The sequence below is a fragment of the Muscardinus avellanarius genome (assembly GCF_963383645.1).
Source record: "Muscardinus avellanarius genome assembly, chromosome: 4".
NCBI classification, from domain to species: domain Eukaryota; kingdom Metazoa; phylum Chordata; class Mammalia; order Rodentia; family Gliridae; genus Muscardinus; species Muscardinus avellanarius.
This window is the reverse complement of record NC_137789.1, coordinates 56,490,671-56,518,582: the sequence shown is the minus strand read 5'-3', so window position 1 is coordinate 56,518,582 and position 27,912 is coordinate 56,490,671. Positions and strand designations below refer to the sequence as shown.

Genomic DNA, 27,912 nt, shown 5'->3' with positions numbered 1-27,912 from the left:
AAATACAATGTCAAATAAAGGACAAAAGCAGCAGCCAATATATTTCCTATTCCAATAACTTAAAAAAGTTTATGTAAACTTTATATACATTCTTTCTCTTTTCTGTAAATGTTCCAAAGTTCCTTTTTTTTAAATAGTATTTGCCACTCTATTCTACATTTGCAGAAATGTCAAAACAGAAAGAACCACACATGTTGTTATTAGTCTTCTTCAGCATTATATGCCAGTTCTGCTACTTCTATCTCTGAGATTGCATTTTCACGTTGGCTAAAATTTAAGTGTGGCTTTTTATCAGCTCTGCAAAAGAAAAAAAAAATCAATAAAGGAATTTGATTCATGGTATTTCATTTTATTACCTTAAAAATCTTTTATCATATGGAAATACTATTTAAATATTTAGTATAAATGTAAGCAAATATTCAATTAGAAATTAACATATTTAGGTTGTAGTTGTAACACTTTTAGAGTTACATAAACTCAGCCCTTTCAACTACCATTTACCAATAAAAATCTAATAGGTAGTTACCTTTACAACATAAAAAATTTGTTCTCATAATTATAGTTTAGCCATTACCACTAAAGTATTACCAATTTCTTTGGATTTATATGGAATAAAAATTCTATGACTTCATATATATTATCTTTTCATCATTCCTCTTAGGTAGGTATGGTGGCTGCTATTATTGTATTCTACTTTTTGAATGGAAAAAGGGTGATATCCAGAGAGATTAAAGTAATTTGTCAAGATTTACAAACCAATGGATTAACTTGGCCAGGGCCCAGTAAATCAGACACAGCTTCAAAATAAAAATAAAACCCACAAGTTGAGCCCAAAGACACAGTTTTTAGGAGAACCCTGAACTATGTTTTCTGTTTGCTCAGCAAATTTATGATACAGTAATACTGAGTTCATAGAGAATAAGAGTCTTAGAATAAATTCTTTCTAATTACTTGTCACTGGGCCATCATAAACTAAGTATTACATACCTAGATTCTTCACCCACAAAATCTTGATCAACCTCGAGTGCAGAGGACTGCACTCTTAGGATCTCACCACCTTGTGTTCCTGACACATACAATGATTCTTCAGGTTCTAAAGACAGTGTTCTAAAAATAAGTGACACAGCAAAAGGTTATTTTTTATGAACAAAACAAGCATATGTTAATTGTGAATATATACATACATACATATACATATACATACATATACATATATATATATAATCTTATATATATATAATCTTATATATATATATATAATCTTTTTTAAGGGGTGGATACTGGGTATTGAGCCCAGGGACATTCTACCTCTGAGCTACATCACCAGCCCTTTTATTTTTATTTTGAAAGAGGGTCTTGCTCAGTTACTGAGGTCTTGCTAAAGTGTTGAGACGGGCCTTGCACCTGTGCTCCTCCAGTTTCAGCCTCCTGAGTACTAGGATTACAGGCGTGTGCTAGAGTCACCATCTCGATACATGTATCTTTAGTAATCTTAAGCTGTTATGTCCAGTGAAATCACATGGCTAATAAATTGCTCATCAGGAGAGTCAACAGAGAAATTAGTAGCTCTAATTAATTTAAAAGTATTTTTAGCATCAAATTCGATATAGGCTGATGAGAAGGTGAGCTAGAGCTTTCACATATGAAAAGTTGGCATGTATACTTAGAAACAAAGATGCCACTTAGACAAGTGACAGTGAATAATGTTCATCTTTGTTGAACAGCTGGAGGTTAATTTTCCTGATGTTTCTCATTCTTCAAAGGTTTAGCTTCCTAAGTTAAATCAAAAGAGAATTTTCCCAATTTACAAGGAAGAAGGCCCAAATTCTGCAACTTTCAGACTCAAAAGAAAAGCCATATTAAAATATAATGGGCAGGTAGCCCAGAGTATTAGGGATTTAGTCAGTCTACAAACGCAAGTATCGCAGCATACCTGATTCTGTTCTCTAACGTGTCTATGTGAACTTGCTTCTCATTGAGCAGTTTTTTCAGTGATTCCAGTTCTTTTTGTTTTTCAAGTAGTTCTTTCTGTAAATGGTAATTTGTCTCTTCCAAAGTTTCACAGAAAGCCTTGAAAAATGCAGAGGAAAAAATAACTTGCTGACAGAGTGTCTTTCTTAGTAGCACTATTAAAGAGTCAAGGAACATAGATAACCAAAATAATATTTATACAAACTCGAATGATGTTTTTCTCTACACACATCTCTTTAGAGCAGTGCTATGCTGGCTCTTAGACCCTTAGCTAAGCTTGCTAAATTTATGAGTTAACCTCAGAAATGAGTATTTTTTATTATTTGAAAATTTATGAATGTAATTGACCACACTAACATTGGAGTAAAAAAAAAGGACTCACACAATCATCTTTATAGATGTAAACAAAATCATTTCTCTTTCTCTCTCTCTCTCTCTCTCTCTCTCTCTCTCTCTCTCTCTCTCACACACACACACACACACACACACACACACACACTATACAACTTAACAAACTGGTGATAGAAGATAGCTTTCTTGACCTAAAAACAAAAACAATAAGAAAAAAATAATTCAACACTACCAACAGTTTATAGAAAACACCACAGCTAACTCCGATAATGGAGGGGAAACCTCAGCAAAGCAGAAATGGAAGAGTAGGAGAGGAAGAAGTCTGATTAATGGAGGAGCTACATTCGAATGAATGGAAGAGCTACATTTGAATATGTGTAAAAGTATGAGCGTAGCATGGTCAACCTGGACACTCACTGTTGGGGGTAAGGGAAAGTGGAAGGTGGGCGAGGGCACCAAGCACGTCTGAATGCATGCCAATTTCAATATGATCCACATTCAAAAAAACCACACACACACAATTACTTCTCTTAAAGTTAGGTAGAAAGGAAAAGTATGCCTATCATAATGGCTTCGATTTAGCTGCAAAGATTCTAGCTAGCATAATGACATAGGGAAATGAAATGAAAGTTATTATGGATTAGGAAGGGAAAAACACGACTGTTAATGTTATAGGGAAATGACTGACTATATAGAAAACCTACAGACTGAGGAGACATCAGCAAGGAAGTGACATATAAAATACATAAAAATCAACAATGCAACTATAATAATTTAAAATGTAATACAAATACCAATTATGGCATCATTTTGCTTATGGTAATAAAATGATAAGAACAAATCATATGGCTTTCCTAAAAGTTTAAGGAAAACAATTAAACCTTTATTGGTGTCTTTAAAAGGATAAATAAGCAAAGATCTACTGATAGATCCAGTACCATAAAGATAATCCTTTTCAAAATGAATCAGTAAGTGTATGCTAACAGGAGTTTTAAGAAACTCATCAGTTGATTCTGAAGTCATATGAAAGAATAAATAGCCAATTTTAAAGAATAAGAAAGAAAACCCCTGCTCTGAGAGATACTAAGGTTATCTGTGAAGTTACAGTAATTAACATGGTATAGAACTGGCAAAAGGTTAGAAAAGAGACTGCTGACACAGAACTGAAGGGCCACAGCAGTCATAATGAATGATTTATGATTGAAGAAGAGTTCCAACTAGTGAGGGAAGAATGAAGATTTCAATAAATGTTGTTAGAACGAATGGTCATCCATACAGAAAAATGTAAGCCACTTAAAGAACCTGAATGTGAAAAGCAAAAGTTTAAGCCTACTGGGAAAAAAAAATTAGGAGAATAGCTGTATGCTCTGGGTATAGAGAAGAATAAAAATCCGAGACTAAGACAAAGGATGGAAACAGGAAATTCCCAAACTGCTACTAAATATACAAGTTTACTAAGCCAGCTGATAATTAAGACAACTAGGTAAATTTAAAAAGTTGACAGTACTAAGTACTAGTGAAGATACAGAGTAATAGGAAAATCCATGGGTTTATTCTATGATTACAAACCATCCCACCAAGGGGATAATCTATTAGGGAAGATGTGTATAAGATTAGGAAACTGTGTTTTAGAATAGTCACTAGAAACTATGTTGATAGGACTATTTACTCATATTAATGAGACCACAAAAATTGTTTCAATCCTAGAAAACAATAAAAACAAAACTGTATTATCTAATAATATTTAAGAAAAATCTGTCATGTATATAATTTTCTTTTGAGATAGGAACCAAATCTCTCTATCATTACTGAAAATCTGACAACAGAAGCTACTAAAAAAACCATTTTCATTGCTTATAATTCAGATTGCATTCTTTGTGTCTGTGTGGTATTAGGGATGGAACCCAGGGGCTTTCTATCTATGGGCTACACCCCAGACCTATTTTACTTCTTATTTGGAAACAAGGTCTTGCTAAGTTGCTGAAGGTGGCTTTGAACCTGTAATCCTCCTGTCTCAGTCTCCCAAGACTGAGATTAAAAGTGTGTGCTACCACACCCAGCTAGACTACAGTCTTCATTTGCATTTCTGTTTCTCAAATTTTAAAACAAACAAACAAACAAACAAACAAACAAAAAACCTAAATTCTTAACCTTCAGAATAACTGAAGTTTGGAACTTAAGGAGAGAATAGAAGCTTTAAGGATCTTAGCTTTTATTATTTGTAGTCATAATTCATTTCTTAAAATTGTTAAATTTTCACTTATAATTATAAGCTAATTACTACCACTAGTAATATTAACACCTCTTTTCTTCAAATTATATTATCTCAATACAAATAATAGATGTGAATTTTCCTAAAAGAAGGTAGACTAAATTTATGGCCCTTGGCTTAATACCCTCTTTTACTCAAGATTCAGGAAAGGATAGAAATGACAGCCTTTAATATACCATTAGGAGAGTAGGTTAGAGACAAGGTTTACTAGGTTGAGGATTCATTATCCTTTGAGTTAGTTTAATTTTATACTCCAAGAAGGTAGATTAATAAGTCATTTTGGAATTTTCCTTTAAATAAGAGGGTGCTTCAGAAAGCCTGCAGAGTAAAGATATTTATCTCATAAGGTCACTGCATATTTTATTTTGAAAGAAAAGAGCTAGCTCAGAATTTCTTTATATTTATTATTCAAATAAATATTTGAAGACAAAACAAAGACATAGTATCACATGTCTCAAAGGATATGGAGAAATTGATATTCCTGTACTCCTAGTGGAAATGCAATATACTATAACCACTTTAGAAAACGGTTTACCAGTTTCTTTAAGCAGTTAAACATACTCTTGCTATATGACCAAATAATTCTCCTCCTAGGGATCAACTCAAGAGGAATGCAAACATGTCCACACAGTGCTCCCTGACACTGCTCTTAGCATTTGTCATAGTAGCTCTATGCTGGAAACAATGCAAATATCCTTCAAATGACAACCAAATACACAAAATCTGGTAAGTAAACACAATGGAAAACAATTCAGTTACAAAGATAACAAAATAACAATAGCTGCAAAAGACTACATATACTGTATATATTATATGTACATACCTACATCCATGCATACTATACGATTCTGCATATGGCATATCCAGAAAAGCAAATCGGTATAGATTAAAAGCAGAGTAGAGGTGGCATTAGGCTGAAACTGCAGACTGATTGTGAAATGGCTTGTAGGAATTTTTTTTTTTTGAGGTGATGGGAATATTCTAAACCTAGATATGATGATGGTGGCACTACAATTATTATACTTTACATTTATAATAGAATAACAAATAGTAAACAGATACATTTTATGGATTAAGACTTTACTTCAATGGAGCTGTTTTTAAAAAGGTATGGCATTCACGCTAACACAAAGAACTGTCTCAGTTTAATTGAAAACACTGTGAACCTACCAATTAAATCTGTTCCATTTAAACACCATTAAGCATTTGGGGGAAGAGCTTGAATAAAATCCGAACTAATCTATTATTACCAAATCTGCTTTGTGAATCTAGCCTACTGCTTCAAGAAATAGGCCACTTTAACACGTCAATTAATGTAATTTGAGTAGCATTAAGCATGAGCTGAATTGATAACAAGACAATCACTTCCACCTCTGACGATAAGTTTTAAATTTGCTTTAGCTGCAGGTTCTTTACTTGATATTTAGATGGAAGATAACTCAGCATATAAACAATATTAAGCATAGTAAAACTAGATTCTCAATTGTTTTTTGAAACAGTAGAAATAAAGAAGGCAGAATCTTAGATATTTATTGACTATATGACATGTATGAATCTTTATTTTTCCACTGAACTAGGTCCATATAGTTCAATGAAAGAAACTTTTGAGTCAAATACTAAAAACCTTCTGTGCAAAACTATAATAGTCTGAAATGATAATATTTTGCTGTTTGCTAATCTGTTCAAGAACAATGTAATTATTGTACTGTATTATTTGTTCCTCTTTCCTTTGATATATAATACAGCACTTACCCTGCTTTCTTCTAGGCTATCAAATGGACCCGGTGGATCATCCAGACAAAGAAATTCTCTCACTGCAAGGCTTTTCAAAAGTTAAAAAAAAAAAATTAGCTAGGGAACAAATAAGTTTACAAAAGATAGCAAAAAGCTGAAGTTACTTTGAAGCTATACAGTATTTTAACCAAATTGGTTTTACTGATATACCAACACAAGCAAGTTGGTTATGTTTCTTAAATAACTAAATACAAATATCAACCTGTAGAAGATACAAAGATTTAAGGCACTAAGATCTTATAAAATCACAAATTGCTGCATAAAAACTATAGGACATAAAACTGAATTTTATGTCCTATATCTTTATGTCTTTACCATTATTCAGTTCAGAATAATGGTAAAGAACGCCAACCTAAGTAGTAAATAGTCTCTTTATGACTTTCAAAGTAATATTAGTCTCAACTAATCTAAAAAAGTCATTACACTGTTATGAATATATAACATTTTAATTTATACTATTATACTCATTTTTCCTTTGGTGAATGCTTCTAAAGTAACTGAAAAGAATTTATTCTGAAACAACTTAAAGGTTTGTCTTTGCCATGTTTATTACATTAATTTACTTAAATATCTTCCCCAGAGTTTAACAGAGAATACTGAACATCCCATCTCTGAAATACCAATGTGTGTGTCTGTGTTGCTGGGGATGGAATTCAGGGGCAGTCTACCTTCAAGCTACATCCCCAGCCCTATTATTATTATTAATTATTATTATTATTATTATTATTATTATTATTATTATTATTAAGAATAGGGTCTTATGAAGTTGCTGAAAGCCTTGCTAAGTTGCCATAGCTGGCTTCCAATCTGTGATTCACTTCTCAGAATCCCAAGTAATGGGATATAGGTGTGTGCCACCACGCCTGGCTCCAAATATTTTAAAATAATGTTAATGTTTTGCTTATACTTTTCAATCACCAAAAATAGTTTAAGAAGTTAGATAACAAAAATTTCTTACAAAATTACTTCTACCCCTCTAATAAGCAATTTTTTAAACTAAGAGACAGCTCTATATGCAAGTAAAGAAAATGTGCAAGCTTTATTTATTTATTTTTTTTTCAAAAAGAAAAGACATACTTGATATACTACATAAAAGAGATGTCAATCTATGTTGAAAAGGGAATGGAGCTTTCTGGTTTCAGATTGGGGCAGACTGTTTCATGATGATGGAATGCTTATAAAGAGATGAATGGAATTTTTAGTGAAATCTTTTCCCCCAAAAAAACCAATATATATATAGAATTTATGTTAAGAAAATAATGCAGAAGGTCACAAAAACAAAAAAGATGTGGTGATGTGGCATGCAGAAAACCAGACTTTGGATCACAAAACCTTAACAATAGCCGGGCGTGGTGGTGCACACTTGTAATCCCAGGATTCAGGAGGCTGAGACCAGAGGATCAAGGTTTGCAGACAGCCTCAGCTACTTAGTGAGGCCCTCTGCAACTTATTGAGACCTTGTTTCAAAGTAAGAATAAAAAACAGGGCAAGGGGTGTAGCTTGGAGGTCCAATGACCTGAGTTCCATTCCCAGACCCCTCCCCCCAAAAAACCCCACACCATAACAATATAAATAAAAAAGGACACATACTCAGGGAAACAGAAAAAAACTTAAGTATTCATAATAATTGAGTAAGATATACAAGATATCTTAAGTGTGATCTAGTTGAACCATCCTTGGTATGCTTTTTATCCTTTTTACAGATATAGCCAAGAGTATACCTAAATACTGCTGAATATAAGGGATGCTATACTGCTTTGGTTTTTATATTAACCATCCCATATATAAACATTGCTGACAGTTTTCCCTCCAGGTGGCTTCTATTTATGAGTCTTAGTTCTGTTTTTCTGGGAGGGAAGGGGGAAAATCAGAGTAAACCTTAGTTCTTTTCACAAAACACTAGCCATACATCAAGAATATTATTACAAGCCGGGGGGTGGCACAGGCCTCCTGTAATTCCAGTGCTTGTGAGGCGGAGACCGGAGGATCACAAGTTCTCAGTCAATTTATCGAGGCCCCTCAGCAACCTAGTGAGATGCTATTTCAAAATAAAAAATAAAAAATAAAGCTGGGGGTATAGCTCAGAGGTAGAATGACTCTGGGCTTGATTCCTAGTACCACACACACAGAAAAGAAAAAGGATATTATATTTCCTCTAACCTTATATCCCGAGGAGTCAATACTAATATACTAACATTGTGCAATACTCAAGATTTTACTTAATTTTCCAACAATCATGAGATTAAGATAGGCATTATATCTCTAACTTGCAAATGATATCAAAGTTCAGAGAGGTAAAATAACTTGCCTGATGTCACACAATGCAAGCGGCGGAGGTGACCCTTAAATCTGTTTTTGGAATGCAAATATATACTCCTATCTTTAAGTTCTTTTATGTTTTGGTTCATTTTCTTTCTCTTTGCAGGCTGCTACTTTGTAAATACATCCAACTTGTCACAATCCATTTTTAATTGTGGCGTTTAGGATACTGCAATTGGTTTAACAGTACAGAGTAGGGCAGGGTACCAGTCTGCTGGTATAGGTATCATAATTCTATTCACCCATTATTTATACTGAAATACCTACTATTAGTTAAAAACAAACCACAGGAAATAAGTTGATCTTGAACTTGAGAAAACAAAAGTGTGGATGAAACCACTGAGGATAGCATTTAATCCAGAAAGGAAAATGCAAAGAAGAATACAGAGGGGTCTTGTCTAATACTTTTATTTATATGACAACCCGGTGTGAGTCATTTTCTTACAGGTTTATACCCAGATCTCCTCACAATAACTCTAATTACAGGACTGCTGCTGCGAGGAAAAGATGAGTGCATAAAGAAGTATATATGCCCTTCTGATTCAACAGGACTTAGTCGGTAGAGGAAGAGGTCAATTCCCTCAAACTATATTCCCATCCAAGAGGAGGGCAAACACAGAAATTCCTACACATTTTTTTTTTTTTAATCCTTAGGAAAGGAACTCTCATTGCCACTTGGAAATCATTGACTGGATTCAATAAATATTTTTATTTTTAAGATTTTATAGATTCAATAAATATTTATTGTTTATATAAGTCATGATTGTGTTTGGTGATTTTCTATACAACATTAATTCATGTTTTACAAATAAGTCAAGTGATTTCTAATTACATGTAAACACCAAAATATTTATATTAAATTGTACATGGAACAAATGGAAATCATTCTTATAAAAAAAGAACTCTACTTTTTTTAAGTTGTTCACTGATAGGTTGAATAGCCTCCTAATCTCTGTTCTGATCTAATTTCTGCTTTTATTTGACTGACAATAAATAGATAATAAAAACATCAGGGAAGTAGGGAAACCTATCTTAAGAGAAAAATTGGACAATTATAAGTTCAAAGGGAAGATTCTATATCATTGTATTCCTCTTGTTACTTGGATAGCATGTCCAAAAAAAGTCTATTTTAAAACTGAGATCTACTTCTACCTATTATCATTTTGGAGGGGTATTTCTACTTCTAAGTCAGGATTTTTGAAAACAAGATCAGCACCTAATTCATCTCCATATAGTCATACATTTCATATAGTATGCCCTAAATACTTTTTAAACAGAAAAAATCTCTAGTAAATTCTTAAAATATCAGTAGAAGTATTAATTATTTTTTTACTTTGTATTTTCTAAATGTACCTGAAAACAATATTCCCTTAAAACATTAAAACTAACAGTCTATAATGTCCTTTTACTTTTTTTTTTGCTTCCACTTCTGCCTTGTTACAGTTGGAGTAGTTGTAACAGTAAGAGCTGCCAGTTGTGTAGCAGCAAGCGCTCAGCCAACTTGAAGGTTTAGAAATATCTGTGTTGTAAGGTGAGGGATTATCAGAGAGGAAGCCAGCAAACAATCACAAAATAATCACTATCAGCAAAAAGCTAAAATCAGGTGATTATAATTGGACATATAAGACAGTGATCGTTTACAGGATGCTAACAGGCATCCATCACAACAGGTAATGTACAACTAACTAATGTTTTCTGTTTTCATAAAGAAGTGCTGGAATTTGTCTTCACCCCTTTTGTCTCGGGATATCCCCTGTTCCTTGTTCATTATAAAATGAAAGAATCTTCTACTCTTCTTCTACAAATTAAGATATAATCAAGCTTTTGTGTTGTAAACTAGCTTATGAAACAATTGTTTGAATTTAGAATGAAAAGAAAGTAAAAATCTTGGCATGTTGTACCATGGTGATTGGAAATCTAGATAGTGAGTCACTGTAGTAATTCAGTTCTTGACATACTGAAAACCAGCCACCTATTATTATTATTTTTTTTTTGGTGGTACTGGGGTTCCTGGAAGCCCTTCTACCTCCGGGCTACACTCCCAGACCTATTTTAACATTTTTATTTGGAAACAGGGTCTCCTAAGCCAGCGCGCGCGGCTGGCTTTGAACCTGCGCGATCCTCCTGTCTCTGCCTCCCAAGCACGGGGATTACAAGCGTGCGCCACCACGCCCGGCCAACCACCTATTTTTTATAGAATATTATAGAAGGAAAGTACTAAAGGGAGAGGGGATGTAATCTCAAAAATATCATTGTTGGAAGTGCAAACAAAGCAAATTATTACACTGATTTTAATGAATCAGTGGAGAAGGGCTGGCAGAGACGCTGAAAACAGAGCAACCTAGTCTTCAGTGGTGATGGGTGAAGGGTCAGTGAGGAAGACCAGTTACCTAAAAACAGAAAGTCTGTTGAAATCTGAAGGATGTTGAGTTAACTGGGAAAGGGGTGCATGGGAAGGAACAAGGTGATTTGGGGAGGATAAAAAAGAATATGACAGATGTACTGAGAATGGAAGATGAAGGGGAATAAAAAAACCCACACAGGTTGGGAGAAACCAGAAGAACTTATCAGACAGAATCACAAGAGCTCATCCTGAGCTAACAGGCTACAGAAATAAGAGCGGATGAGGAAGATCAGCAAACAGTAAGGTTTCCACAGTAATTAAGGGAGAAACCCATGCTTAGACTAGGGTGGTGATGGTGGGATGAGAAAAGCAGACAGTTTGAGTGGGACCTAAAACAGAAAGGAAGGGATAAAGGGTAGTGAGGAATGTGTCAAGGAGGATTTGCAGATCTGGGTAGATGCTGCTGCTGAAAACTGTAGGAAATCAGCCTGGAGACTATGCTTTTGTTCTAGGTTTGAGATAACTTCTGAGATTATCTGAGGGAGATATCAAGAAGGCAGCTGCATATTACATCTGGAGTAGAGAGAAGGGGCCTGGAAAGAGGGAAGATGGGGAGGGATCTTGAAAAGCCATTAAGATTAGATAGCATACATTAAAAAATGACTGTGTGTCTTACATATTATACAAGATGATATAAAGACAGACTGAGAAAACAGGTAAAATGTTCTCCATGTTTACATGAAAAATGCCAGTTACAGGCATATAAAATATGCTCTGTATTGTAAATGTTCTGCTTTTCTTCAGAGTAGGTCTAATTTAACTGATACTGTAAGTCCCCAGATGAGATATATACCTAGTATTGAATTATTTTAAGCAATTTATTTGTTAGGAATATTTTCAGAAGAAAAATCCTACCTTTTAATATTTTTTGATATTTTCACTTAACCTAAATAAAATTAACTCAACCTCACAATCTTCATACTTATGTATTACTTTGGAAAACATTAGTCACAAATTATATAGTGTCATATTAATAAAAATTGACTAATATGTGAGCCATTTTACTTAAATGACTACAAAAGTGCTAAATATTAATATTATAGTTTACAGCTGGGTGTCTTGAGTATAGGGTACACTGAATTTTTCACTTTACTGACTTTGTAAAAGATTTAATGAAGATGAAATGTCAAATAAAATCCTTAATTGAAAGAAAGCAAGAAAATCTCGTAAGTAAATGTTTCTTTTCTATATTATGTACTTAAGTAACTAAGGTCTTGGATTTATTCTTCAGTTTAAGCAAGTCATTGGAATGCTTTCATAATTTATTTTAATTTGTTACATACCAGTTAGCAATGTCCTTGTGAGCTACTAAATTTTGAAGAAAGGCTTGTAATCCTAATTGTCTATCTTCTAAAAAGTCGGCATTGTAGTTATCTTTAAACCAGCGTTTTGGTGGAAGTGCTAAGCGGAAGCCTGGAAACATCTCTTTTAACTGAAAGAGAAAAAAGACCACGTTTTACTCAATTACATCAATTCTATAACGTCTATCCTGTTCACTATGTGAAGTTAGTCATGAAATAAACTTAACACAATTAAATTCAGCCAAGATTATAATGCCCTACTTCTTGATTCCTACCAATCCTATGTATATAGGAGTTCTAGCTGCTCCACATTTATTGCCAAAACCTGGCTCTGTCCATTTTTTTAATGTTAGCTATTTCAAAAGTGTGTATGTAGTAGTATTTATTTATTTGGTGGTACTGGGGTTCCAGGAAGCCCTTCTACCTCCGGGCTACACTCCCAGACCTATTTTATATATATATTTTTTATTTGGAAACAGGGTCTCTTAAGCCAGCGAGGCTGGCTCCAAACCTGCGTGATCCTCCTGCCTATGCCTCCCAAGCGTGGGAATTACAAACGTGCGCCACCACGCCCAGCAGTGTGGTAGTAATTAATGTTAGCCATTCCAGTGGATGTGTAGTAGTATTTTATTGTTACTATAAGATGTATTTTTCTCTTGATAAGGAACATGAAATACCCTCTTATCTGCTTATTTCCACTTACATATATTCTCTGATAAATTATCTATTCAAGTCTCTTGAAAATCCGTCCCTGTTGCAAAAAACTAGATTGCCTTTTTTATTAACTTGTAATATTCCTTTACATAGTCTGCACAGGAGTCCTCTGTCAGACACATGCACTAAAAGTATTTTTCTCTAGACTATGGCTTGATTTTTCATTTTAAGTCTTATTATGAGAGATGTTTTAATTTTTTTTTTTTTTTGGGTGGTACTGGGTTTCCTGGAAACCCCTCTGCCTCGGGTTACACTCCCAGACCTATTTTTTATACTTTTTAATTTGGAAACAGGGTCTCGTAAGCCAGTGTGGCTGGCTTCGAACCTGCGCGATCCTCCTGTCTCCGCCTCCCAAGCGCGGGGATTACAAGCATGCGCCACCATGCCCGGCGAGATGTTTTAAATTTTAATGTTATCTAACTCATTCATTTTTACCTTTCAAGGTATATGGTTTTTAGATCATAGAAAAAGTTTGCTCATTTACAGGCTGTAAAGATTTTCTTTTTTGTATGTTTTTAGTTTTAACTTTCAAGCGTTAGCTTATGATACATTTTGAACATTTGGCTTAAATTTTCTTAGAGAAGACTTTCCCAACTTTCAAAACCAGGTCCAGCCTGCCTTTACATATTCTGTTTGAGTTACTTTAACTGCATAACACATTATCTTAAAACTTAATGGTAAAAACCAACTATTTATTAAACTCTTGGATTGGGGGCCAGTAATTCATATCAGGTATAGTGAAGACGATATCTCTGTTCTGCAGTGAATTGGAGCCATAGCTGGAAGATCTGAAAGTTAGGAGCTGGAATCACATACAGTTCACTCACTCAGTATGATACTGGCTTTAGGCCCTACCTTTGTTGGGACTGTCAGTCACAGGTCTAACAATACAGGTCCAACAATGGCCTCTCTAGATGTCCTGGACTTTCTCACAGCATGGAAGCTAAGCTTCAGAAGGGAGCATCCCAAGCGAGAAAGCCAGGTTGAAACTGTGTACTTCTTATGACGGAGCCTCAAAAGTCACATAGCATTATTTTCAATTGTCTAATAGTTCAAATAGTCACAGAGCTATTCAGGATCATGGGGAGAAATGGATTCTACCTATTGGTAGGCAGTGGCAAGTTCTAGAAGAGCATGAGACTGAACACATTCCTGTGGCCATTTTTAGGAAAGACATTCTCTAACACATTACCAGTCTTCTAATGATATTTATCACAAGGTAAATAGTACTTATTTAACTTTGGCTTTTCTTACTAGATTAGTGATTCTAAACTTTAGCTGTACACTGGAATTACTCACGGAATTTTAAAACATATCAATGAATGTGTTCTGCCTCTAATCAATTAAGATTTAATTAGGTGTAGTATGACCTGGGTACTGTAACTTTAACGTTTTCCAGGGAACTGTACAGTGCAGACTGAAAAACATTTTACTATACTGCAATTGTTACATTTCATTCATAGTTATATCCTCAATGTCTAGCATTGTGCCTGCTATGTAAAGCAGTCAACACTGTATATTTAATAAATGGATGAATGAATTTGTGTACATTCATATTTCTTTATTTAAAATTACATATCATAGCTATGAAAAATGACTAGCAAAAGAAAAAATGCACAGGGTAAAATGTCACATAAAAAAGTAAAATATTATACACATTCTTTATTTCTATAAATATGTGAAAAAAAACCAACAAAACTAGAAAGTAACTTGGATAATAACTAAAAACCCAGATTTGATTTCAAGACATATTTTTGGCCTTGGAGATTTGTTATTTAATATGTCTACAATAAAAATAAAGTAGCAAAGGTGATGAGGAAATAAAATGTTTTTAAGCTTTACAATTTAAATGTCATCTATGTCCAATACATGTTTTTTCCTTTTTTGATAGAAAAAGGCAACAGTTACAAAACTGAGTAAATCAAGAAAGAGGAAGACCTGGATAGAAGAAGCAAGATGCAAGAAAGAAATGGAAAAAAAAACCCCAGAAAGACAGACAGGCAACCTTGGTGTGCCACTTCTGAGCCATATACACTGAGGGTTGATAGTTAAGGACTTTGCAATGACTCGGGAGACAGACATGTTGAGGGCTACTCCTGGACTTCTTCTTAATGTAAAGATTAAACGTGAGGACTACGTGAGCCTGCCCTGCTACTCAGATGAAGTTGGTTTGTCTTGACAATGAGCTGTTAATGTCGTACTCCTTGCCTCCGTATGCTCTGCTGCCCAGACTGAAAACACTCATTTTACCAGAAATGTTCTGCTTTGACTTACTGCTAAGTAGGAAATACGAAATTATGAAGTAGAATTTATAGAAATATCCACTTCTCATGGCCATATTTCTATCAAGGCACTGGCCAGTCTACTCTACAACCTGCCCGCTGCCTCCACCGAGACCCATGCTGCACGTTCCAAAACCCGGGCATGACTCTGCCCTCTGACTTCCTCAGCAGAGGTGCTTAGCAAACCCTCAGTGACGCTGAAGCTGACTATATACCAGGGAATTAAAAAAAAAAAAAAAAAAAGGAAAAATAAAAAGAACAATATTCCACAGGAAACTTTCTAACCATTGTTTTTTGAACTATGTTTAGTAAGTTCTGTATCATCAATTAGCTGTTTTTCTTCACAGTTATAAATAACTGAGAAATGTACACTGAGATTTATATGTGTATGGCTTCTGTATTATCCAAAATTCCTAGGCTGATGCTGAATTAAAGTTATATACTTCATAAATATTTCATGATTGATCTGATAAAAGATCTCAAGATTTTTTATTTTATTTTTATTTTTGAAGATTTAAAGAAGTTTATTAAAAAGATAGAAATACAGAAAATAGTTACAGCCCCATGCCAAAATGGCATGAGGGGGGAGGGTGGCCCGGGCCAACTCACCACTCCCCAGGATTTTTTTTATTTTTAACAATAATAAACATAATGATTTCCATTTAAACTTGTGTGCCTGATAGTGGTCGTCATTTTTTAATCCTGTTAGTAAAAAGACAGTGGTAGGTAGAACTCTTTCTGTTATCTACTGCAGTCTTCATTTATCTGCAGTTTTGTTTTTCATGTCAATTTTTTATAGTCAACTGTGGTCCAAAAATATTAAATAAAAAATCCCATATATAAACAATTTGTAAATTTTAAATTGTGTGCCGTTCTGAGTAGCATGTTGCAATCTTGTGCCATCTTGCTCTAGTGGGGTGTGAATCATCTCTCTGTCCAACACACTGTATAAGCCACCTGCCTGGCCCATTAAGTCACTTGGTAGTCCTCCTGGCTAACAGGAGTACTGCTTGTGTTCATGTAATGACTCAATGCTACATAATAATGCCTATGTCATTAACTTTGCCTTATTTTCGTCTCACATCATAAGAAGGATGAGAAGAGTATAATGAGATATTTTGAGAGAAACACCACTTTTATATAACTTGTATTCACTGTATATTGTCATACTTTTTCTATTCTTAGTTATTGTTAATTTCTTATGGTGCCAATTTTATAAAACTATCATAGGTATGAACACAATAGAAAAACCAGTATACATGGGGTTTGGTATTATCAGCAGTGTCAGGCATCTGCTGGGGGTCTTGGAACATATCTTCAGAAGATAAGCGGTTCTACAATGTAAGACTAACATAGACATTCACTAATAATATAAACTGCCCAACTCAGAGAACAAGGAGATCATACTTTTAAATTAAATTCTATTAACATACTTCTTGAAAATGTTAAAATCATCTATATCTCAGCTTGCCTAAGATAAGAAACATTTTAGCAAGAAAGGCCAATCTAGAGAGAGAAAGAGAAGTAGATAGTAACAGTTGAACACTGAAGAGAAAAATAGTAAGTAATGAAGGATTAATTAGCTGTAAGTTGAAGCTATTTAGAATGAGTCTAAATGAGAAAAATAACAATTTTATAAGAAAGCTAAGTTTGAACTGCTTTCATTTTCTTATTATTTAGTCATTTAACAATCAATAAAAGTACAGAATTACAGGTTTTTAATTCATCAGTGTAATGAATGAAACTCAGGGATAGTAAATAAAATTCAAGTAAATGGTAGAAATACATTAGAAATAAGTATTTTGTCATATATGCTGAATATCCCTTATCCAAAATGCTTAAGATCAGAAATGTTTCAGACATCAGATTTTTCCCCAAGGTTTGGAATATTTGCATATAGATATGAATAAAACTAGGTATCTGGGGGATGGGACCCATGTCAAAACACAAAATTTATTTTTGTCTCAAATGTACCATATATATACCTGAAAGTAATTTTATACAGGGTTTTTAGCAGGCCTAGGTTTTGGCTGAGACCTGTCACAGAGGTAGTGTGGAATTTTTCACTTGTGGTATTACATCAACACTTAAAAAGTTGAATTTTGGAGTATTTTGGATTAGGGATGATTAGCCTATACTATAAAAGGGCATTGTAAACACAATTTAATAAAAAATTAAAGTAATTTAGCATTGTATATCTTGCTTTTTCATTTAAACTGAAGTTTGCAGAGGAGCAGAAACTTTTTGGCAGCTGGAAAGCTGCAAAGTCACATAAATGAGGATTCCTAGCACCAAATACTATAAGAATAGAGTAATTTCATAAGTTGTAAGTAGTCCAAGAAAAGAGGAAAGGGAAGGTGGCAAATGAGAAAGAACAGGGACAATAAAGCTTTCTCTATTACACCCCTGTCCAACTGGGGAGTAAATTCTGGATGTTTTTAGGTCTTCTTACTTGGCTTCTTAAAAACAACACAAACCACTTACTTTTGCCAGAAAAATGGTCTTTCTCTTGACTTCCAAATTGCCATCCCCCCCACTTGCCTCATCTAAATTTCTTCAAGTTCTGTGGATAGCTTTGGCTTTCTTTATTACATTCTAACTATAATTTGCTTTATCCCTCACCATTAGAATTTAGGTTGTTTCTAATTTCTAATTATAAAAAACAAAATGTAATAGAAAGAAATCACTATAAATATGCTAAGTATCCTTAGAGCTAAATCTTTTCTATATTCATGAGTATTTATTTATATAGAATAAATCCAAGAAAAGTGATTACTGTGTCAAAATTAGGCAAAACTTAATGGTTGTCCTCTAGGAAGAGCTGCACTTCCAATACTGGATAACATATTTAAATGACTGTCATTCTGACAGGTAAAAAATGGTTGGTTTCTTATTTTTCTTTTCTTGGAGTACTTGTGATAGTAAACATTTTCAGATTTATTGTTTATAATTCTTTTACCTTGTTCATCATTTGCTATGTTCTTTTTCTTTTGGGTTTGCTTTTTAATCTTACTTTAGAAAGTTCTTAACATATTGAGGTTAATCATCATCTTCTTTTGTATGTGCAGAAGGCAGCATTCTAGATGGCTTCATGACCCTGGCCTCTGGGTTTTGCTTCTTTGATTTTGTTTTTAATATAACAAAAGGAGTTTTGTAGCTGTAATTAAGGCTATGAATTAATTTACCTTAAGATAGGGACATCATGTAGGCAGGCATCCTTAGAAACCTTTAGAGTGTTTTCTTTGGCTTACGTCAGAAAAGGAAAGTTGGAGAGATTCAAAACACAAAGACAGATGGGTGTGGTGGCACACCTTTGTAATCCCAGCATTTGGGAGGCTGAAGCTTCCCTGAAGGTTAGCGGCCAGCCTCAGCTAACTTAGTGAGGCCCTTTGCAACTCAGTGAGACCCAGTTTCAAAATAAAGAATAAAAAATAGGGCTGGGAATGTAGCTCAGAGGTAGAATGCCTTGGGTTCCATCACCAGTACTACAACAACAACAACAACAAAAAAAAAAAAAAAAAAAAAGAAAGAAAGAAAACAAAAAACAAAGACTTGGCCAATCATTGCTGGCTTTGAAGAAGCACAAAGAATGAACAGTCTCTGTGAGGTAAGAATTATCTCTGGCTGACAGCCAGCAAGGAAACAGGAACCTTGAGCCTACAACTTCAAGAAACTAAACTCTGCCAACAACCTGAATGAGCTTGGAAGCAGATTCTTCCCTAGAGACTCCAGATAAGAGTCCAGTGCAGCCAAAAGCTTGATTGATCCTAAAAATCAAACCCAGCAGAACTCACTCAAACCACTAAATAATAATGACTGTTACTTTAAGTAGCAAGGTTTGTGTTCATCTTAGACAACAACAGAAAACTAATTCACTATGTTAAAGTACTGTTTTGTTCACTCTCTTGTTATATAATTTTATATGTGATACTATTATATTGTTATTTCTCAAACTTAAAATATCACACCATTTTATATATTTAATGTTAAAAGTTTCATATTTTAAACTAAAAATAATTGTTTTTTTATAAAAATGAGCTGTAAAGATGGGACTTAAGGCTATTAATCTAAAATAAAACACTTAATTATCTTATGAACTAGCAATGCTCTGACTTGACTCAATAAGAAAAAAGAAACAAACATAATAAATAAAATGTGAGGAACAGATAAATAATTCACAACTGAAAAGGGAGTTTAGGATTAAAGTACTTACTTTGTCATTAAGCCTAGAGAAGTCAGTGTATCTTCTGAAAACTACCCAGCTTTCTTCTGGGTTTTTCTTTACTAGTATTTTATATACCTAGAGAGAGATAAGAGAGACAGAGAGAAAGAGACAGAGAGACAGAGAAATAGATATAAAAAAGTAAAGATATTCAAATATTTGAAAAACTTATACTTAATAACCCAAACTATAACAATTATTATGCAAAATATCAGAAATAATTTAGATCAACAAATGTATGGATAATAAATGGAGGCACTAAAGCAAAAAAAAATTTTTTTTTGGTGGTACTGGGGGTGGAACCCAGAGGCTTTCTACCTCTGGGCTATACTCCCACACCTTTTTTTATATTTTTTATTTGGAAACAGGGTCTCACTAAGTTGCTGAGAGCCTCACTAAGTAGCTGAGGCTGGCTTTGAACCCGTGCGATCCTCCTGTTTCAGCCTCCCAAGCGTGGGGATTACAAGCGTGCGCTACCACGCCTGGCTTAAAGCAAAATTTTAAAGTAATATGAATATGACAAAATGTTTTATGCCAATGTATTTGAAAATGATAAAAAAACCAATCATGTTTGAAGAAACTATAAAAATAGCCACTTTTGTCTTATACAAGTAATTTAATTTTTAAACCCAGTATCTATCAAGTTGTCAAATAAATTCAATATTGTTTTAATCTTCAAAGCTGAAATGTAAACCTGAAATATAAAAAATACTCATGTTAGATAAAAGTTGGCATTTCTATAATCATGTTATGTAGGATACTGAATAGAAAAATTTGGTAGAGATAAGTCAATATATTTTAAAAAGAACATAATTGGAACAACGCAGATTCTTTTTTTTCTTCTTGTGATAACTGGGGATTGAACTGAGGGGCAGTTTCCTGCTCATCTATATCCCAATCTTATTTTATGTTTTACTTTAAAACAGGTCTTGATAAGTTGATTGCAGGATTGCCTCAAAGCTGTGATCCTCCTGTCTCAGCCTCCCAGGTACTAGGATTACAGGCATGTACCACATAGATTCTATGTTTTTAATACAATTTTAAAATTTATCATAAGAAAGTGTTATTTATGACAGAATCTCAGAAAAAGATCTCCTAACAGTTTGGTGTAGGGCTCTATTTTAAGCTAACATATGGGTACTTGATTTCTATTAAATGAGTGAAACTCTTAATAAGAGGACTTTCTTTTTTTTTTTTTGAAGTCGTCTGTGCAACAATTTTCAATTATAGCTCTAGAGCTGCACTTTAGCCACATAAAGCTATTGATCACTTGAAATGTGACTACTCTAAGTTGGTATGTACTCTCGAGTACAAATCACACACAGGATTTCAAGGACTTAGTATGAAAAAAGATGTAAATTTTTTTTTTTTTTGGTGGTACTGGGGTCCCTGGAAGCCCTTCTATCTCCGGGCTATACTCCCAGACCTATTTTTATATTTTTATTTGGTAACAGGGTCTCTAAAGCCAGAGAAACTGGCCTCGAACCTGTGCGATCCTCCTGTCTCCGCCTCCCAAGCGGGGATTACAAGTGTGCGCCACCACGCCCAGCTGTAAACATTTTTTATTAAAATAGTTTATACTGATTACATATTTAGATAAGTAATTTTGGACATATTAGTTGATTAAAATACCTTACTAAAATAACTTCACCTGCTTCTTTTTAGTTTTTTTTTTAAGATGGTTACTAGAAAATCTAAAATGACAAATGTGATTCATTAGTGGTTCACATTATACATCTATTGAACAGAGCTGCTCTAGAGACAATGGACTGTGAACCATCCTTACCAATTAATTTTTCTCCAATATAGTCTGTTTTCAGCTTTTAATGGGAGAAACAGCAAGCTGGTTAAGAGTGAATCCTCTGGCTTTGAAATAATTTACTTTTTTAAGATGTAAGGGTGAAGAATAAGGTTACTTGGATATCCTTTAGAGGCTATAGAAAGTGGATCTAAGAAGTCATAATGGTAATCCAAAAGAAATAATATTTTTAGGAGTCACTCATTCATTCAGAACTTTTTCTTTTTTTCTAATGCTGGGCTCAAATCCAGGGTCTCATGCCTGCTAAACAAGCACCGTACCACTGAGTCAAATTCCCAGCTACAATTCATTGAGTTTGAATGACTAATGAATGATAAAAGTCAACTTCATATGAAAACTGGATTTAGCTACAAATAATCTATATTAACTTTATTTTCCTGTTTCAGAAAATACTACCCCTATTCTTCAACTAAGCTATTCTCCACAGTGGCTTCTGAACACTCTTACTTTTCTGAGACAAAATACAGACTTTGTGTCTCTTTTCTTTCTTTCTTTTTTTTTGTTCTTTCTTTCTTTCATTCTTTCTGCAGTACTGTGTTCTTGAAAGCTCTCTTTCTGCCTTTCTATTTGTTGAAGTAGTACTTTAACCAAAAACCTCATGTAGAGTACTAAACCTTCCCTTCTCTATGTTCTAAAAACTGCTATTACTTAACCTAGTGTATACTATATACTATTTTTTGATGCAGTCCTTGTTTGGATTTTTAATTGAATCACAACATATGAAGGAACATACATTGAATATAGACTGAACATACACTGAATTATAAAATATATACAGAAATTATACAAATCAGAAGCACACAACCTGATATATTTTCACAAAGTGAACATACCCATGTTATTAATACCCAGAGCAAAAAACAAAATAGTACAAATTGAAGAAGCTCTTAGGTCTCCTTTCCAATCCTAAAGACCACCCATTCAAGTTAATCTTATTTATTTATTTATTTATTTATTTATTTATTTATTTATTTATTTATTTATGGGTGTGGGGATGGAACCTAGAGGCATTTGACCTCCGAGCTACCCCCTGCCCTATTTTTTTATTCTTTATTTTGAAACAGGGTCTCACTAAGTTGTGGAGGGCCTCATTAAGTAGCTGAGGCTGTCTGCGAACTGTGATCCTCCCGTCTCAGCCTCTCAAATGCTGGGATTACAAGTGTGCGCCACCATGCCCGGTTCTAATTTTTATTTTTAAACACCCCTTTCAAAGACTTGTGACTCTACATATTATTAGATCTTAAGAAATTATTTTGGAAATCTAAGGCTTGTAAACTTATTTCCAGCTCAGAAATTTCCCCTAAACTCAAGTCACACACACACACACACACACACACACACACACACACACACAATAATTTTGGTATGTGTATTTATATATGTATCTTTGTGTGTATATGCCTTCACACATACACCTGACATCTCCATATTTTGTCCAGTAGACATCATACATCTAGCATGTCCAAAATCAAATCCTGGTCGTCCTTTTGAAACCTGCCAACTAATTATATGGCAACCCTACCCATCTCATTGTTTAGGCTCAAAACTTTCAGGTCCCACTTCCAAATTGTTAAGAAATACTACTGACTCTAGCACTGAAATAGACCCAGAATCTGATAGCTTCTCCACCAACGTAGTCTGTGTCACTAGCACACCTCCCTTGAATCATTGCCAGAACTTAACTGCTTCCTGCTTCTACTCTTCCCTGGACAATTTAGTCTCAATTAATTGAGCAACCAGAATGCATCTTTTAAAATGTTAGGTCAGATCATATGATTCTTTTTTTAAAAACCTTTTCAGCCGGGCGTGGTGGTGCACACTTGTAATCCCTGTGCTTGGGAGGCAGAGACAAGAGGATCGCGCAGGTTCGAAGCCAGCCGCACGCGCTGGCTTAGGAGACCCTGTTTCCAAATAAAAATGTAAAAATGGGTCTGGGAGTGTAGCCCGGAGGTAGAAGGGCTTCCAGGAACCCCAGTACCACCAAAATAAAACAAAACAAAACAAAACAAAAAAGAAAACCTTTTCAAAGAGCTATGGCTTAGTGGTGGAGCACTTACCTAGCAAATTCCTGGCATCACAAAAAATACAGTAACAACAACAAAAAAACACCTTTTCAAAGATCCCCATCTTATAGAGAGTAAAATCCAAAGTCCTTCCAACAGCCTACACACTGCAAGTAATCCATGTGCTATATTCCCCTGCCTTTCTAGTTACCTCATTTCCTGTACCTCTTCATGTTGCTTACTTTGCCACCAGACAAGGGTCTTGGTAGTTGTCTCATCTGTGTGAAAAGCTCTTTCCCCCAGTCTCATGGCTCACTCCTGCTAGTAGTACATTCTTCTATGAGGTGGTGACTGACATTATTTAAATCCCTACCCCAATTTCTGAGGAATTCCCTCTCTTTTTTCTTTTATTTCTCTTTAAAGCGTGTATCATCATGTGACATCCCAGTAGTCTTTTTTTACTTACTTATCATTGCTCATCCATTTATAAATTCAAGTTGGTATACCACTGTTACCAGCAACAGTGTCTGGCACATACTCATCAAAACATGCCGAGTCAGTGAATAACTGAATATTGACTAACTTCACTCTGTCATTTCCTTCTTCCTCTGCAGTATCATGAAAGACTATAAAAAAAGATATTCGGTACCACTGCCTTAAATTTGGCTACAAATTTGCACATTCACACAGATCACCACCTGGTCCATTTGGGCTGCTATTAACAAAACTGGGTAGCAGATGAATAGCAGAAACTAACTTCTCACAGTTCTAAAGGCTGGGATGTTCCAGATCAAGATGATACCCGATTTGGTGCCCGGCAAGGGCCCACGTACTGGTTCTGATGGTGTCTTATAGCTATGACCCATGGCAGACATGGAGGACACACAAGGCCTCTTTTTCTTTTTTTTTGGTACTGGGGATGGAACCCAGGGGCATTCTACCTCCGAGCCACACCCCTAGCCCTATTTTTTCTTCTTTATTTTGAAACCGGGTCTCACTGAGTTGCAGAGGGCTTCACTAAGTAGCTGACGCTGTCCACAAACTGCGATTGATCCTCCAGCCTCAGCCTCCTGAATGCTGGGATTACAAGTGTGCACCACCACACCTGGCTTCTTTTATTATTTATTTTGAAATTGGGTCTCACTAAGTTGTGGAGAGCCTCACTAAGGAGCTGAGGCTGTCGAGAAACAGTGATCCTCATGACTCAGCCTCCCAAGTACTAGGATTATAAGCTTGCGCCACCACACCCAGCTTGCAAGGCCTCTTTTTATCAGAGGATTAATTCCTACTTCCCCAGGACATAATCATCTCCCAAAAGCCCCACTTCTTAACTTCTTAATATTATCATCTTGGAAGTTAGGTTTCAACATATGAATTTTGCGGGGACAAACATTCACACTGTCAACTCAATGAACACCCATTCTTTCATAAGTTAAGTCAATGTAAGGAAACGAGCAATCAGTGCACGGCAGTTTCTAAAACTGCTCTCAAAAAGAGAGAATTCCATGAAAATTTGTCATGATATCACTAGTCTTATGATCAATCGAGACCGTCTCTTTATAAACTGTTAATATTTTTTCTGGAGAGTCCTCCCATCCTGACATAAATTTATAATATGAAACACTGAAGTAAACATAAAAACTCTACAGCAAGAAAACTTCCAAATTTATCTAATAAGTGAGTTTAGCAAGACTGATGGATACATAAACATACACAGGTCAATGTACATAAGCATGTAAAATCAAAATAAATTAGTAGCAGAACATGGTGGCACACACCTGTAAACCCAGGACTTGGGAGGCTGAGACAGAGGATGAAAGGTTTGAGGCCAGCCTCAGCAACTTAAGACTCTCAGCAATTTAGCAAGACCCTTGTTTCAAAATAAAAAATAAAAAGGGCCGGGGATATAGCTTGGAGGTAGAATGCCTTGGGTTCAAACCCTAATACCCAAAAAAGAAAAAAATCTAAAACAGTAATGAAAAAAACAAAGAATTATTCTTACAAGAACATCAAGCATATCTTGGAATTAATCTATGCACAAGAGAAAAGGCCTGTATATGGAATCTAAAAAACACTATTAAAAGAAATTAAAGAATTAAGTAAATGGTTTAGGTTCAGAGGTTTGAAGACTCAGTATTTTAAGATGTCATTTCTCCCTAGATCAATGCAAAGGGCCGAATGCTAAGGCAATCTAGAAAAATAACAAAGCTAGAGTATGAAACTACTGGGTATCAAGAACGATTATAAAGTTTAAGACGTTGAATTGATAAAGGATGGAAAAATGGAACACAAAAGCAGACTCATACATTTATGGTCACATGATTTATGACACAGGTAAAACTAGATGCAGAAGAACAAGAGTATTTTCTAAAATAAAAGCCTGATTTATTGATTTTTTTGGGGAAAAAAACTCCAACTTGACCGTTATTTCACACCATGAACAAAAGTCAATTCCAAATGGTTTGCAGATCTGAAATTTTAAGGGCCCAGTTGGACATGGTGGCACACGCTTGTAATCCCAGCATTTGGGAGGCTGAGACAGGAGGATCGCTGTTGGAGGATAGCCTCAGATACTTAGTGAGGCCCTCTGCAACTCAGTGAGACCCTGTTTCAAAACAAAGAATAAAAAATAGGGCTGGGGTGTAGCTTGGAGGTAGAATGCCCCTGGGTTCCAGCCCCAGTACCATAAAAAAAAATAATAATAATTAAAGGCCCAACAAAAACAGATTTTAGAAGAAAACATGGGACAGTATCTTTGTAACCTTGGAGTAGGCAAAGATTTCAAAAAAGTGCTAGCCATAAAAGAAAATACTAGTAAATTGGACTATATTTAAATTAAGGACTTTTGTCAAATGTATTATTAAGGAATCGAGAAGTCAAAGAACAGAGTGAGAGAAGGACAGGAATAATGCATGAATTTGAAAAGGACTATGTCCAGAATACAAAGAAAACTACAAATCAAAATGGGCCGGGCATGGTGGCGCACGCTTGTAATCCCAGCATTCGGGAGGCTGAGACCTGGAGGATCGTGGTTCGCGGACAGTCTCAGCTACTTAGTGAGGCCCTCTGCAACTCAGTGAGACCCAGTTTCAAAATAAACAATAAAAAATAGGGCAGGGGGTGTAGCTAGCTCAGAGGTCGAATGCCCCTGGGTTCCATCCCCAGACCCGCAAAAGAAAAAAAGAAAAAAGAAAAGAAAAAAGAAAAGAAAAGAAAAAACAGAAAAAAATATGGAGAACACTTCTCAAAAGAAAAAAAGAACAAAAATTCTGAACAGATATTTCATGGGGATATCTAAATTGCCAAAACAAAATTTAAATTCTTTAGTCATGAAACAGGATGAGTGTAGGTTTAAGGACAGACTCAGCAACTTATCAAGACCCTGTTCTGAACGAGCCTAAAAAATTTTTTTGTATATTTTTATAAAGGAATACTATCTGTATTAACAAAAGGTGCTAGTTACAACTCATCCAAGATCAACGATAAGTCTTACAAACTTGATGTTGAAGAAGAGAAAGAAAATCCAAAAGAACACACACCCAATTCCACTTACATAAAGTACAAAAATAAATAGGTAAAGCTAATCTAAGCTAACAGAAAAACTGTCAGGTCAGTGGGTACAGACTAGCAGAGAGAATGTGGAGCTTTTATGATGATGGTGATGGTCTATTCATTGATCTATATATCAGTTACATAGGTGTGTCTGGTTTTTGAAAATTCATTAATGTAAAAGTTCATGAGAGCATGACAGAATTTTGTGGTGTGAAAACCATAAATGTTCAAAAAATTGTAGGTACAGGTTTAATCAATACTAGTTTAAATACATGGGTGAGTCAATCTTTTACATTCTCCTGGTATATATCAGAAATCAACACTTACAGTAAACTTGGCTCTTTCTTCCATCACCTCATAACCCAGTATAGTAGGTGTAGATGGTCGATCTTCCCAATTTGCTGTTTCAGGACTTTGTTCTTCAGTTTCTCTTGGTCTAGTAGAATATTCAATTGATGAATCTGTACCTGTAAATTTAGTCCTAATGAGAGGACTGCTACAGACAGATGAAGTGCTCTCCATCTGGTCAGGACCACTTGTCTGTTTAAAATTACCCATATTTGAGTCTTCTAATTGGCCTTTGGAGGAGCTTGAGCTTGTTGAGATACTGCCAAATGAAGAACTCCTGTGATTTCTGTTGGTTGTAAAACTGGAAGCAGAGTTTCCTATGGGCATAGGGACTGGGACATAAGGAGTTGCCATCTTCTTTTGGCCTTTGCCACAAACCTGTACGCTGTTGAAACTGAACACTTAGAGAACAACTAATATGCAATCCATTATTTTCTTCTTAGGAATTCACTACCTAAAAATGAGAAGGACATATTGAAAGATTAGTCTTAAATCTAGAGCAGGATCCCAAAGAAAACAAATGTTCTTTTTAATTTTGTGGCATTATTTTATTTGGAATA

General features: G+C 34.9%; 1 protein-coding gene across 3 annotated transcripts; it reads right to left on the bottom strand.

Moving 5' to 3' along the window:
• Positions 1-200: 200 nt before the first annotated feature.
• SNX16 (sorting nexin 16) lies at positions 201-27,706 on the bottom strand (the record flags this gene model as incomplete). Of its 3 annotated transcripts, XM_080693646.1 has the most annotated exons (8): positions 201-297; positions 988-1,107; positions 1,934-2,070; positions 6,347-6,416; positions 12,395-12,543; positions 19,622-19,708; positions 27,332-27,471; positions 27,559-27,706. In XM_080693646.1, the coding sequence occupies 8 exons, from the start codon at positions 27,704-27,706 to the stop codon at positions 201-203; spliced, it is 948 nt and encodes a 315-aa protein (XP_080549772.1). The 3 variants fall into 3 exon arrangements, with proteins under 3 accessions (XP_080549772.1, XP_080549771.1, XP_080549773.1); XM_080693645.1 differs by having other exon boundaries at positions 27,332-27,706; XM_080693647.1 differs by lacking the exon at positions 19,622-19,708 and having other exon boundaries at positions 27,332-27,706.
• Positions 27,707-27,912: the final 206 nt, after the last annotated feature.